The following is a 14861-nucleotide window of genomic DNA, read 5'->3' as shown; positions in this document are numbered from 1 at the left end:
ACATTCCCACTTGTACAGACAAACGACTTCCTTCACTCAAGCAATGTTTTCTAGCGTTCGGATAGTTACGCTTTTTATTCGATACAGTCGTATAGCCATTTTCCGGACCAGTTTTAAATTTATCTGATTATCCAAATTTCCCACCTAGCGGCTATTATCGTTAAGGAATGAAGTCTATAATGGTCTGGCACCGCGGTTATCCGGTTCAAGTCCCGTTGGTCGAAAAATGTTTGCCATCCGGATGTTGACCGGCAAGGTAAGAGAGGTGGTATACAATTTCTCATCACTAGTTTGCGTGCCTAAAGCCTGGATAAAATTCCAAACATCTCCATAGTGTTCTTACGGAGTGAGGTATTATGACAATGTTGATGATTCGCCCGTCGGATGGAGAACTTAATCCATCACTTCGAAGATTACTCTCGCTTCATACCCGACTCCGCAGAGAAACGACATACATCTGCTGTACCAAATTTGTGCTTGTAATTATTGGTTCAAAAATTATGGCATAAACAATGTCAAGTTATGTATGGATTCTGCATTTTAAGACCCTCAGATATATTTCGTGTTGGAACTTTTCACTACTGCATAGCCTCATCTGTCACAAGCTTTAATTCTTTCTTTAACTTCTTCCTCTGTCTCATTTTTACAAATTACCAGTAAATCCTAATATTTAAACTTGTCTACTTCACCAAATTTGTGTTCATTCACTACGATCTATTATTGTTTCCAAAGAGTCCTTCCTGATATTATTCCCTATTGTAAGGGCCGCAGTGTTTTGATTTACTTACTAGAAATAAAAGACAAATATTATGTAGACAATAAATGTTAGATAATAGAAACCAGTACACTTGAAATGTGGGTAATAACTCGGTGCAGTATTGGTCTGTGATATGAACATACCAACCGAGAGCGCGAGTCAATATACCATAATTTTTTAACATAGTATGCGTGCGATATCACATATCTAGCACAAATCTTGTCTTGCTTCGAAGCGAAATTTCATGAAAACTATATTTCATTTATTTGAGGTAGTCTCCTCCTTCATCTGCCAAACACTTGGCGAAATGCGCGTTCTACCCAAACACTAAAAGCCTCGTCAAATTCTTCTACCGAGCGAGTTGGCCGTGCGGTTAGAGGCACATAGCTGGGAGCTTACAATCTCGGGATTGTGTGTTCGAATCCCATTGTCGGGATATGTACCCGTGGTTTCCCATTTTCACACCAGGCAGTTGCTGGTGCTCTACCTTAATTAGGGCCGCGGTCGTCTCCGTTCAACTCCTGACCCCTCCCTATCTCATATCCCACCGTCTCCATAAGATCTACCTGCACCGGTGCGACGTAAAGCCAATTGTAAAAACATCCATGTAGCTGTTGTCGAGGAACGAAAGTCTACGTCCGAGAAGTGTTTTCATCTCCATATGTCCAAAATCTTTTCCGCTAAAAGGATTTCAAACGCTGAAGAGTCATATTCTCTTTTAAAATTTTAAATTTCATTTCTCTTACTTCCCTAGAGCAAATGTCCTTATTATATATGCATTGAGATTAAGACGTACTTTAATTCAAAGTGTGGAGAAAGGCTCCAACGTAAGGCGGGCTCTTGGGCTGCAAAGTGCAGAGCGTTGTTTGGCGGCCAAGTGACAGAGAAGAGCTTCATTGTTTGTGTGGCGCGTTCGCCTGAGAGGGCGGCAACACTCCACACGAGAGAGCTCCTGAAACATGAAACATGGTTAGTTATTATTAGTGCAAATGTATATGTATCAGTAGCTTAGATGGATATATTTTACTGTGCTTACATCATCGATTACTCCAATTAATGTATCCTAAAATGAATAAAATCACCAGATCTCAAAGTACATTCAGGATTAATCTAACATCCACTTATGTTCCAGCATCCCTATCATTGTTTCTTTCTCCGTGCTTCCCCCAGTTTCTTCAGTACTTTCTGTAACTGTGCATTCCTCTACATTGTGTACTACAGTAGGTCTTCTTAACGTATTGTATAGCTCGATTTAGGACGCTGAAATATATACCTCGTCCTTAAAATACTCTGCATCTGATATCAGCCTTAATTCTAACTTTTTTCATCTGTCTGGCTTCTACAAGCTGCCAATTAATCATATTTTAATTTCTCTACTTTACCAAATATGTGTACAATCACTTCGATATTTTCTTCTTTCTCAAGAGTTCTGTTACTTTTGGGCAGGCTTCGTTACTCTCCCGTCTATCAATTGAAATACTAATATTTTCATTTCAATGTGTACAAAAAATTTCCGTTGAATTGACTTTAAACGACGAAGATTAATAGATGAGTAGAATATGGTTATAACTTACAATACACTCATATTTATGTCGGAGACTTCCTTAACGAATTGATCACTGAATAAATCACACCTGCCGGACGGAGTGGCTTTCTGAACCTAACTTGGCAAGTTCGATCCTGGCTCAGTCCGGTAGTTCTTGAAGGTGCTCAAATACGTCAGCCTGGCACGTAAAAGAACTCCTGCGAGAAATTATTATTATTATTATTATTATTATTATTATTATTATTATTATTATTATTATTATTATTATTATTATTATTATTATTATTATTATTACACAAGTAAGTGGAAGCAGTGTCTGGCTCGTAATACCGTAATGGCTAGTTGACCTTCCCGAGGCAAGAGGTCCTGGACTCACCCGTTCAGTGGCTTCATTCAACAAGCCGCAGATGCCGTGTACCTATTCTGTCCCCGTCATGCACAGTCAGATTTACTTAATCTTTATCGTGCCGTCTCTTCTCAGTCAGTCAACAAGTACAACAAATAAGCTGTCGCAACTGAAGTTCAGGGTCTACTCTCTGTTTTATTGCTGCCTTGGTTAAAACTGAAAATGCTGGAAGGCAACATCCTCCCCTAGTCCATACGGCATTCAAAGGATTAACCGCCCAACACGACCATCCTCTCGTTGAACTATGAAGAAAACTTGTTTAACCTGAATGACATATTCCTAGTTTCTTCGAAAATTCTCGCTGTTTCAAAAATCCACGTTTCTAGACCTACAGTCAAGCAACTCAATGTAGAAAACATCCTACGGATATGAGCTACGAATTTTAGGCAAACAATATAATAAATTTATTTATTCCTAAAAGTCACAATCCTTTTCTAATCATCATTGTCCGGTCGATTAGATTTTTAGTTTGACTTTTTCTTCAACTACGAACGCTAATGTGAGTCAATGCATCGTTTCACTTAAGCACCACTAGGAGCGTTAATGTGAGTCAATGCATTGTTTCACTTAAGCACCACTAGGAGCGCTAATGTGAGTCAATGCATTGTTTCACTTAAGCCTTTATAACTACATTCGGTGTGGACATTTTTCAAAAACCAAAAAACGCCTGAGGGCATTGAACCAAGGAGCACTTTACAGAATGAATTATGTAAATAAGTGAATTTGGCTAGGATTTGAATAAGAAAGGACACGAATAAATTAACAAGCGATTTGGGGCCGCTTTTCCGAAACTACATTTAGGCCGGAAGAGATTTTCGTAATTTGTTTGTTTTACTTTGACAAAGCTATCCAGGACTCACAATTTGAAATCTTTTCGAAACATTTATCCCTTGAACTTTCGGAACAATTGAGGAAATTGTTTAATTTTATGTCTATCTATGTATGGCGATCCCTACCTTGCTTGTTAAGAAATGTTCTCAACTATAAAACTAGTTTACTTGAAAATATAAAAATTAAAATTTATTATTGTCGCATGCACGTCTCCGCATTGGACGGTTTCTGTTATATTCGGGAAAAATAACACAAAGTATCAAAGATTTTCTCCGAGACCAATTAATATTTTCCAAAATGATAGGATTCCGAATCGTTCAGGTTCTGAGATGGCCAGGATTCGCATGCTTGCATCTGGTGTGGTGTTCATTTACTCTTTCTAATATGAAATGCCTCCTGAGAGTTGTCACCCAGTACAGAATGTACTTCAGATACTCCCATTACGATAGTTATTAACATGTGACGTTTTAGCTGGCTGTAGAGCTCCACCCACAACCATCCGAGGAGTGCAGCAGGCGGCGATATCAAGGGGAGACTTGATTGAGTGCTATTGTCGCAGGTTAATCCCCGCACCGCCCGGAGGAACTACGGTAACGAACCCGCATCGCCTGCTTTGTTAAGACTCGGCGAGGACAGTCAGGGCCGCCGTGATGGGCCTCGCATATCACCAGCCAGCTTCTCCACAATATACATCACCAAACTCCCAAATCCTAACACATCTTTACTAACAACCGGAGGTCAAAGTGTAGCCATCAATGTCATTTTTCCCAATCTAATGCTTACAAAAAATGTATTTCCAAAAATCCTTCATTTTCCAGGCCATACTTTCCCCTCCATTCGCATCTCTTACCAAATTGTAATTTCTGCTGCAGTTTTTCAACATTGCTTGCATCTCCCTGTGTGCTGCATGTACTGTGCTCATTGTTATTGTTTCTACATTCATGTATTAGTTCAGAAACTACGGTACTTAAAATTTCAGTAATTATCCACGTGTGTTAGGGGAAGGATTTTACACCTTAATGGATATCTGCACTATAAACATTTACCTCAAGGATGGCGTAACCGCTTTAGAGTAGTCGTAGGTTGCCAATATCGCGGCTTTTACGTAGTAGAGTCTAGTGTCCATGTTGGTGCACTACAGCGGAGAGCTTGCAGTTGTGGGGACAGTTCTTCTGCTAGTCCGAGCTAGAGGTAGTTGCGTGCATACAGTATAAACAGAATTACGGTCTCTGTTGTGAAGGGTAGTTGAATGTCAGCATCGATACTTGAGAATGTCGTAGTTTGAGCAACGCGCAAATTTCAAGTTCTGCCAAAAATGAGGAAAATCCGCTAACGAAACGTTTCAGATGATCGCCCGGATCACCACAATGTGAAAAGACAGGTCAAAAGACTATGTGATCCTTGAACACTGTTACCGCCAGTCCATGACGTACATAGCTGTATATTATATTGCCTACACTGTAAGCGCCTGTCCAAGAAGTCGTTGACTATCTTTAGTACATGAGTGAACGAATTGTTGCTTATACTGTAGGTGCCAGTCCCCGAATTTTCTGACAGTAGTAGTACAGTATATATTTCTTCCGCTGTTCAGGAATTCGGCTATGACTGCCGGGTATGAACCCGCTACCTTAGGCTCCGGAGGTCGACGCTCTACCACTGATCCACAGAGCCAGGTGGTGGTAGTGGTATCTGTGCCTGCAGCTTCGACACAGCTGCCACGCGTACTTTAAAAGTAATCCCCTCGATCGTGCAATTCAAATCGGGGAGTGTTAGATTAATAACTCCATATATTCATCCAAACCCCGGTATAGTAACACACTAATCCCGTAAGGTTCGCGACCTACGGTTTCTCCAACACCGAGCTAGACTCGATCGACTTGACATGGTAATGTTCAGTGTATCTCACAGAGATCTCGCTATTTCTTACGTAGATCTTAGTCTACCTTTTCGCAGTTTACTTGTTTGCTTGTAGTAGAGCTGCGTTATGTCTGTTAATTGCATTGCGCTTAATGGATGGCGATGGAGAAAGACAGCTTCAATGTTAATTAAAGTAGTTGGACATCTGTAAGCCTTTCTACTCCTTCCATTAGCAAGTAATTGCCAATAAGTTAAGTTCCCAATTGGAGGCCGTTAGTATTAAATATTGGACGTGTAACTCATTACCATAGCAAGCTTCTTCAAGAACTGGCAATTAATGCTCCAAACTAATTGCTGGAAAGTTGGAACTGGTTCAGAAGGAAAAGACTAGGTTCCAAGTGAAACAGCACCACAATTTAAAGGTATCGTGTTTAAAATAAATCGGAGAAAGTCGGTAATGGTGTGATAAAGAAGATAAGGTGGGTATATCGCAAGTTTTACTAACTCCAGGTCATAAGTTAGTTGGTACTCAGCATGGCCCTAATTTTGATAACCTAATAAATGCCGAAAATGAGCTATAAAGTGACCTAAAACCTCACAGCTTGGCGGAAAGTGAGCCAAAAATGTGAAGGAAAATACATATTTATCAAAATAGTAAATATTTGAAGTTTTCACGTTACCTTCAACGCGTAATGGAGTGAATAGAATCAATAAGTGCCAAATAAGTGCCATCAATAATAATATCCGCCTCCGTAGATTAACGTTTAGCGCTATTAGCTGCTGTACTCAGGGCCCGGCTTCGATTCCCGGTAATTACAGAGATTTATGTGGTTGAAACGGTACGTGCAGGTCACGTCCTTTGAAGGTGTGCCCAAAAAGAGGTGCACCGCCTCGGAACAAGGACACGAGATTATTATTTATTTATCGATAATAATAATGATGATGATAATAATAATAATAATAATAATAATAATAATAATAATAATAATAATAATAATAATAATCATAATAATAATTAGAGAAACACCTGAGAGAATAATTTTTTCAGTTATTTATTCTAATTCAGTCCTTACAAGCAAAATAACTGAACATCCATACGTCGTCATTACTAGAATATTACGTATTCTTTGCAATCCTTTGCAACTAAGGATACCACGAGCTTGTCACGATCTGCGTGTTGCAGAATGGCGAATCTCTAATTTCCTGCCCTTTTCATTTCGCATATTTCTCAGAAAGGTACGAAAAATATACTCGCTTCATTTTGGAATACAATAATTTTTTAAATTTTTTTTTCTTCTTTTCTTTTGCATGCTCCCACGTCTTCGAAATGAATCACACACGAATAAATAAAACTCCCACAGTGGAAACTGAAACTATTAAACACATACAGTAGTTTATGTTTGTATTTCAACAACCTGACTTAAATGTGAATTTGTACTTACTACAGTGATAATACCTCCCCATTTCATCGCAAGCCTACCCAGATCAAAATAAAGCAATGTCTCGTTACTTTCTAGAGCTGTGAAGGGTCGAAGAAGGTTAAGTTACCTTATTTCGTAGTTTTTGAACTGAGTACCGCACCTTTTGATGTTTGAACAAGCCTATTCTCGTTTATTAAAAGCTGGAATGGTATTGATAAATGAAATGAAATGGCGTATGGCTTTTAGTACCTGGAGTGTCCGAGGACAAGCTCGGCTCGTCAGATGCAGGTCTTTCCATTTGATGTCCGTAGGCGACCTGCACGTCGTGATGGGGATGAAATGACGATGAAGACGACATATACACCCAGCCCCAGTGCCAGCGAAATTAACTAATGATGGTTAAAATTCCTGAACCTACCGGAATCGAACCCGGGAACCCCGTGACGAAAGGCCAGCAGGCGAACCATTGAACCATGGAGCCGGACGGAAGTGAAATAACTTCAAAGTTTACTAACCCATGTAAAATTACACTTCCATTTAATACACTCGATCGTTTAATGTTGCGGGTTACAGTACAGAAAACCGGAACGCAACTCCTCCAACTGCTCTCTTCAGCGGATTGCGTACATACTACTCTGCAGGCGTACACTTCAACAATAGTTAAACGCTGTATTCCTCCCGCAGACTTCTTGATTAGCATCTCTATTGTGTCTGCCATAAGCAGTGAACTATCTTTCCCGTTCTTTTCACCTATTAATGAAACATACTCGAAGATTTTAGGACAGTGAAATGAAATGTATCACAGTTAACACTGTATTGTTGAAAAAACTGTCGCTGAACGCTAACATTTTTTCAACGTTCATCAATTATAGTGATGTTCCAAAAATGGAACAGTGGGCAGGTGTGGGCTAAATCAATAAAGCCCAATGGCCCACTTTGCGTTGGGTAAGACTTCACTGAATTCCAATAGGTTTTCACAGTAAAAACACCCTGCTGAATAGAGTACTGAAAGTTCATGTTATGACGCAAAAATTAGAGGCTGCAAACCAATTAATAATAGCCAGAAATAGTCATGATAGTCAACAATGTAGGGTAGGTGTACCAGATCCGCTGAAGTAATTAAAATATTCTTCAAATGTACACCAGCTTCCACAGGGAAATTAAAAAATCATTCCTTTATATGATTTCCCGAGTAAATTGTGTTCTTTATTGATTGATTGATTGATTGATTGATTGCTTGATTGATTGATTGATTGATTGATTGATTGATTGATTGATTGATTGATTGATTGATTGATTGATTGATTGATTTATTTATTTATTTATTTATTTATTTATTTATTTATTTATTTATTTATTTATTTATTTATTTATTTATTTATTTATTTATCAAGTGGCCAAGTTAGGGCTCTTGGACCTCTCTTACACCTAACCACATACAACGTTTAGACTTTTACAGCAATGGTTTAATATATCACGGTAATCAATTACAGTTTATTTTATTTTTTATTTTTTGCTAGTGGGTTTTACGTCGCGCCGACACAGATAGGTCTTATGGCGACGATAGGATAGGAAGGGCCTAGGAGTTGGAAGGAAGCGACCGTGGCCTTAATTAAGGTACAGCCCCAGCATTTGCCTGGTGTGAAAATGGGAAACCACGGAAAACCATTTTCAGGGCTGCCGATAGTGAGATTCGAACCTACCATCTCCCGGATGCAAGCTCACAGCCGCGCGCCTCCACGCGCACGGCCAACTCGCCCGGTTACAGTTTATGAGATAAGAGGAGTAAGTCAGATGGGGAATAACAATAGTACAATTAATTAAGATTACTATTGATGAAAATAGTATGGGATAAATATAGCTTGGACTATAACAGAAAGATATCAAATCAATAACTATATCTACTAACTAGATTGAAGGAAAACTTATTCTAATATGAGGCAAAAAGATATTCACTTGATATCATTATGTTAGGATCTGAGTTCACTAAAAACCATGTTGCTATGTTATCTATTTCTAGGAACAGCGCATAGTCTTGAATTTGAAGAGTAAAAAACGCAAATGGTATAGCCTAAGATACTTAAATCTAATAAGTAAGTTTCGGTTTCATTCACTCTTCCAACTGTGTGTACCTACTCCGTTTTTAAACTTCCTCGACGATTGGCAGATACCAGATCACAAACATCTTGAGAAGGAGACGGATCCATAGGATTATCATTTGGCGAGGATGTCAGAAAAGGCAATATTTTGTGCTGTGATTGAGACTAAGTTAGAATAAGGATATGATACCGGGATGAGTCTGAAAATACAAACTGGGTGTCCTGGGAGATCGATGTGAGAAGCACTCCACCAAAAGAGGAGGAAAATTATTAAGAGAGGGCTTGGTCTTCAGTGCCACTAGTAACTGAATGATGATGAACTTGATGCCTCATGTGGTTTTTAATAACTGTTAGGTATTTTCAGTCTACTGAAACTAATTTTTAGTAATAAACTACATAAGTGGGGAACACAAGGTAACAGTATTATACTGTACTTGAAGAAGTAACATATTAATTAAAATAGAATCGCATGTTTCGTTTTTAAGAGGACATCATCAGGTTCTATCGTAACACACTGAAATGTTTATTTTTAAATAACTTACTTAAATTCTATACTTGAATGAAGAGGACTTCAGTAAGATAAGTTAAATATTTCAAGTTGCTCATTATTTAAACAGAAATGTTCATACATTTTGAGTGTGATCAGCTAGAACCTGACGATGTTCTTTCAAGAACGAAGCATCTCATTATGTTTTAATTAAGTTGTTACCATGTGTTTTTATCTTCAGATAGTTTATATGTTTCTTAATCAAAATTAGTTTCGACGGACTGAAGAACCGAAGAGTTATAAATTATCCGAGTCGAAACCGACAAAAATGTATTTTCAGATACTCCATGATATGATGTACCTAACGATCACGTTCGAAACAGACAGAACTTGAAAAGGCGCCGAATAGGAGCACTCTTTTACACCCAAATACCTTGGAAGTACCTTAGAAAGGTCACTCACCTACCGACGGCATTGCTTAAACAAGGTGTCAGCCCGTAACAACATTCGGAGACTTGTTGCTAGTAATTGGGGATGCTGAACCTCGCGCTTCTCAAGATGTTTGTGATCTGATATCTGCCACGGCCTGCCCAGTGTGGTATAAATCCGCCCATACAAAGCAAGTAGATGTGGCCCTTAATGAAACTGCGAGCCTAATTACTGGAAGTTTGAAGCCAACCCCAGTTGACAAACTATATTGTATGCATTGTATGTCAGGAATTGCTCATCCTGATATGCGCCGGGAAGTAGCCGCAAATGCCGAAAGGTAAAAAGTTGAAGAAAATGAGCCACATCCACTACACAGACACACTCGACCAAAGCCTAGATTCGAATTTAGGAGGAGCTTCCTATAGTGAACTTCTCCACTAAATACATCTCCGAGAAAGCCAGCCAGAACAAGTCATCTTCAAACATGGACAAATCCACCTGCATGCTTACCAACCGCACACAACTTGGACTGGATCACATGTTGATCACTGAACAGGTGTTGGAAAGTCTAAGGACAACCTAGTGAAATGGGGATATGTGGATGTATCACCACTGTGTGAATGCGGATAGTTGAAGACTGCTCGTGTTGCCCTGATTCTTGCAGTGACGAGGATTTGCTCAAGGCACAACGAAATGCAATCGCAGTCGCGCGTTTCGGGGCAAATATTATTTAATCCCATTTTGGTATATTCTGTTTCATAGTTCTATTGTATGCTTCTGACTCGAGTAAATAAATACCTAACTATGAAAGATTCATTTGATCAGTTAATCAGGAGGATAACGTTTATGCATAAAACGGAAGACATCTACTATTCGAGAGCCCTAAATCCCTTAATCTGCTTTTGAATAGTACATTGTTAAAGAATCAGTATGTGCGATGAATGTAACATTATTGACAATGCGGGCTGCTATTGAGAGTGTACGTGGTTACAAATGGCACTATTACCATGCAGATCGATTCCTTCATAACATCAACATGGGTACTTAAATTAATGTTGTCGATATATATCGATTTTCCCCCAATAGAGCAGCGCATGCAGAGGGAGAGGAGCGATTGATGCGAGTGACGTGACATGAACCGCGATTGGTGCTCATTGCGATGGGATCGTTATCGCGGACTAGATGAACTTGGTGTGTCATTTGCCGAGATTACTTCTTATACACGGCCACTCATCGAGAAAATTGTGTATGTGTGCTCGCGCACTTTTATAACTAACCATAACACTACACATAATCATATTGCTTGCTTGTAATCACTGGAAATAACTCATCAAAGCTCACCAGTACCTTTTTTTCTCATAAAACAGAATGAATTGAATATCTGTAAGAGGAAAGACGTGGTAGAGAACAGCCATTTGTTATTTACATGAAATGTCCACCCTGTATTGTTATTTAATTTTATTTAATTTATTGCTTGCACAGGCATTTCATACCAACTGAAACAGCATTCTTTGTAACACAAAGAAAAATTACAAATAATTACTACTTAATATTACCTATCCTAATACAATTAAATCTAATCTAATACAATTAATATAAAGATATATTTGTCCTCCTTTTTTCACTACAATACAATAAGTCAATATTAAACTTGTAAAAAATAGTAGAACATGTTTCGTCCCATAATTTGGGACATCTTCGATTATTTACGATGAGGTATTAATACATGATTAAAATTAGCCTTAATCTACAAAATGAAGAGCGGGGGGGGGGGGATTTTAGTCCCTCTTTTATTTTGACATACAAATGACAAGTATCACCAAATCACACAGCCTATAAATCATTTAATATGGTTGATTATAATTTATGTATTTAATTTAAGATGTAGTTGTTCGAAGGTTTCCAGTGTATTTTATATCACCAAAACGCACATTATAACGCCAAGGTAATAGATGTTGCTACCTTGCCAAAAGCATAAAAAGACTAAAACCCCCTTCTTCACGTTGCAGATTAAGATTAATCTTAATTATGTATGAACTTGTCCTTCATTTTATGTAGCTCAACATGTTTTTACTGATCTAATGTTGAATGATTGTATTGTATTGAAAAAGGTGGACAGTTACATCTCTCAATTAAATGAGTAGTTGATGTCAATAAAGAATTAAATATGTATACTCTATGTAATAATCCAATGCAGTTAATCTAATCCAATCTATCCTGTTATTATGGATTTAGGCTTACAAGTCGTTGTTCGAATTTAGTTTCATTTAGTGAGCATGCAGAGTTTTATCGTAATTGTTGTCTGTTAATGTTACCCGTGGAATAGTGTCACCTTTGCAATGAAAACCAGAGCATTAATCCTTCGAAATGCAATGTTATAGATAGTATAAAGTGATATTTCCAGTGCAAATTTCCATTTTTCTTATCTGAAAATGTAAAATGATATTTATTTATTTTTATTTTTTATTCCTGCAATTTGCATTACGTCGCACCAACACAGATAGGTCTTATGGCGACGATGGGAGAGGAAAGGGATAGGACTGTGAAGGAAGTGGCCGTAGTCTTAATTAAAGTATAGCCCCAGCAATTGCCTGGTGTGAAAATGAGAAACCACGGAAAATCATCTTTTAGGCTGCAACAGTGAGGTTCGAACCCACTACCTCCCTAAAGCAAGCTCACAGCAGCGCGACTCTAACCGCACGGCCATTACTCGGTAAAATGTTATCTTGAATTCGAGTGCGGCACATGAAAATTCACGAGGGAAAGGAACTTAGGATTATCAGTTTGCGAATTTATTATTTTATGAATGAACTTTTCCGCATCATTGTCCCTTCGATACTCTAAACTCTCCATTTCTAAATTTAAGAAAAGCTCTTTGTACGAAACCATTTGTGAATATCGAATGTTCTCTTAAAATAAAGAATTTCAAGTATTTGTTTTGCACCCTTTCAAGTTGGTGGACTTGCATTTTATACCTAGGACTCCACACGACGCTCGTGTGTTCCAGTTTTGGCCTAACCAAGGTGTTGTACTACTTAATGAAAGTTTTCTATGTATTCATATTTATTTATTTATTTATTTATTTATTTATTTATTTATTTATTTATTTATTTATTTATTTAAATCTGCTATCTGCTATAGTTTTATTCGGGGGGCGAGGCTTGATGGCTGCCCGTCACTTGCGCATTGTCGGGCAATGTTACTCCTTTGTCTCCTTCGCCCCAGATAGCACCTGTTTTCTTACATGGTGGTTTGTCCTGCAAACTCTTGTCTCAGAATCCTGAGAGGTGTTTGATGTCACCTCCTGTTATTCCAAGGTGTTTCGGATCCTTAACCATTTGTGTTAGTAACGGCGTTTTTGCAGTGTATGAGAAGCTTGTTTGTCTGCCTGGTGGTGTTATCCTCCTAGGTCAGGCACCTCTTCCTGGACATATCCGTGAATATCCTCGTGTAATTATAGAGCTCCCGGTTCTCACCTTCTGTATTCGCATTTTGCGCCGACTGCTCCCAGTATCTTTAGTATCTTTTTCTCCTTCCTTGACCACCAGTTTGTCTGCGAGATCTTTCCTCTTGAGGATTTGAAGCTTTTGAGATGTACAGTGTATGTCATTCATCGGCCTCGTGGGGGTGTACTTGTGCCACTTTCCTATTTTCCTACTTTCCTATCTCTCTCTCTCTCTCTCTCTCTCTTCCTCTCTCTCGCACACACACACATACACTTAACTACTGTTCATTTCAGACCCGAATGAATTAGCTGTACGAGGTCTAGGGAATATTATTTTAATCTTTTCTGTGCCTGAACTTTCCCTTTCTTACACATTTCTAACACAACGGTTTTTGTTGCTTTTTAGTTTGGTGTAATCCCACAACGCGCTATCACACGATGTCAAGTTGGGACTTCGGGGTGACATTTTTAGTCGTTCTGGTGGAAGTGAAAGTCTTCTTCTCGCTGATAACCTTCCAGAGCAGGCCCTTTAATGGAACCACTTTCAAAAATCTGTCGTGAGTATTGTTTCTCATCGGATACATAGATTGATCTTTTTTATCTCATAACACTTCGTGATTCCATGTCCTTAATACAATCCGTTGTTTCAGGAGCAAATGTGACTTGTGAACCGTACATTATTAGCAGGATTACATTTCACAGATATAAAAGTAAGTATTAAAACTCCGAAACTCTTCAGAAGAAATGACACTTTTTAAACATTATGTATTATTACAGTTAGAGCACTGTGCGCCTCCGTAGCGTAGCGGTTAGCACTATTAGCTGCCGTCCTTCGTGTCCCGGGTTCGATTTCCAGTAATGCCACAAATTTAAGAGCGGCAGTAGGGATGGTATGTGGTTAAAATGGTACATGCAGCTTACCTCCAATGGGGGTGTCCCTGAAAAGATCTGAACTACCTCGAGTTTACTTTACTTACAGCACTGTTTCAAACATTCCCGCCCGACGAAATGGCTCAGGCGGTTAAGGCGCTGGTCTTCTGACCGCAACTTGGCAGGTTCGTCCTGGCTCAGTCCGGTGGTATTTGAAGGTGCTCAAATACGTCAGCCTCGTGTGGGTAGATTTACTGGAACGTAAAGGAACTCCTGCGGGACTAAATACCGGCACCTCAGTGTCTCCGAAAACCGTAAAAGCCGTTAGTGGGACGTTAAGCAAATAACATTATTATCAGTACTTTCAATCATTCCTTACGTTGGTGACCTGGTTTATACATGGGATCTTGAACATTCTGTGTAATTGTGAATTCTTTAATCTGTCAAAATTATATTACGATAAAATAAAATTAGACAATACCGTAAAAACACAATAGCATATTTAGTTCTGGAATAACTATCATTAGATTCAATAAAATTACACTTTTAATTCTTATTCTGCTTTTTCCACACCTGTGGTATCGCGTGTATGAACTGTATCCCACAAGTGGGTTTGGCCTGTTTTTCGGCCGGAGACCCTTTCTTACGCCAACCCTATATGGAGGGTGTACTCACTATTGCGTGTTTCTTTGGTGGTTGGTAGAGAAGTGTCT

At 38.8% G+C, this 14861-nt stretch overlaps 1 protein-coding gene across 2 annotated transcripts in view; it reads left to right on the top strand.

Annotated features, from left to right (window-relative positions):
- Positions 1–14861, top strand: part of LOC136867475 (LIM domain transcription factor LMO4.2) — a 1054153-nt gene that overhangs the window by 515632 nt on the left and 523660 nt on the right. The window contains exon 1 of one of the 2 annotated variants that reach the window (XM_067144683.2): positions 13799–13835. The exons of the other annotated variant lie outside the window; for it this stretch is intronic. Within the exon in view, the coding sequence (XP_067000784.1) occupies positions 13811–13835 (25 nt within the window). The 5' untranslated portion in view covers positions 13799–13810. Of the gene's footprint in view, positions 1–13798; positions 13836–14861 lie in introns of those variants that run through there. 2 annotated transcript variants of the gene reach the window in all.

This window comes from Anabrus simplex, chromosome 3 (assembly GCF_040414725.1).
Source record: "Anabrus simplex isolate iqAnaSimp1 chromosome 3, ASM4041472v1, whole genome shotgun sequence".
NCBI classification, from domain to species: domain Eukaryota; kingdom Metazoa; phylum Arthropoda; class Insecta; order Orthoptera; family Tettigoniidae; genus Anabrus; species Anabrus simplex.
The sequence above is the reverse complement of the archived record's forward strand: the minus strand, read 5'-3'. Positions and strand labels throughout refer to the sequence as shown.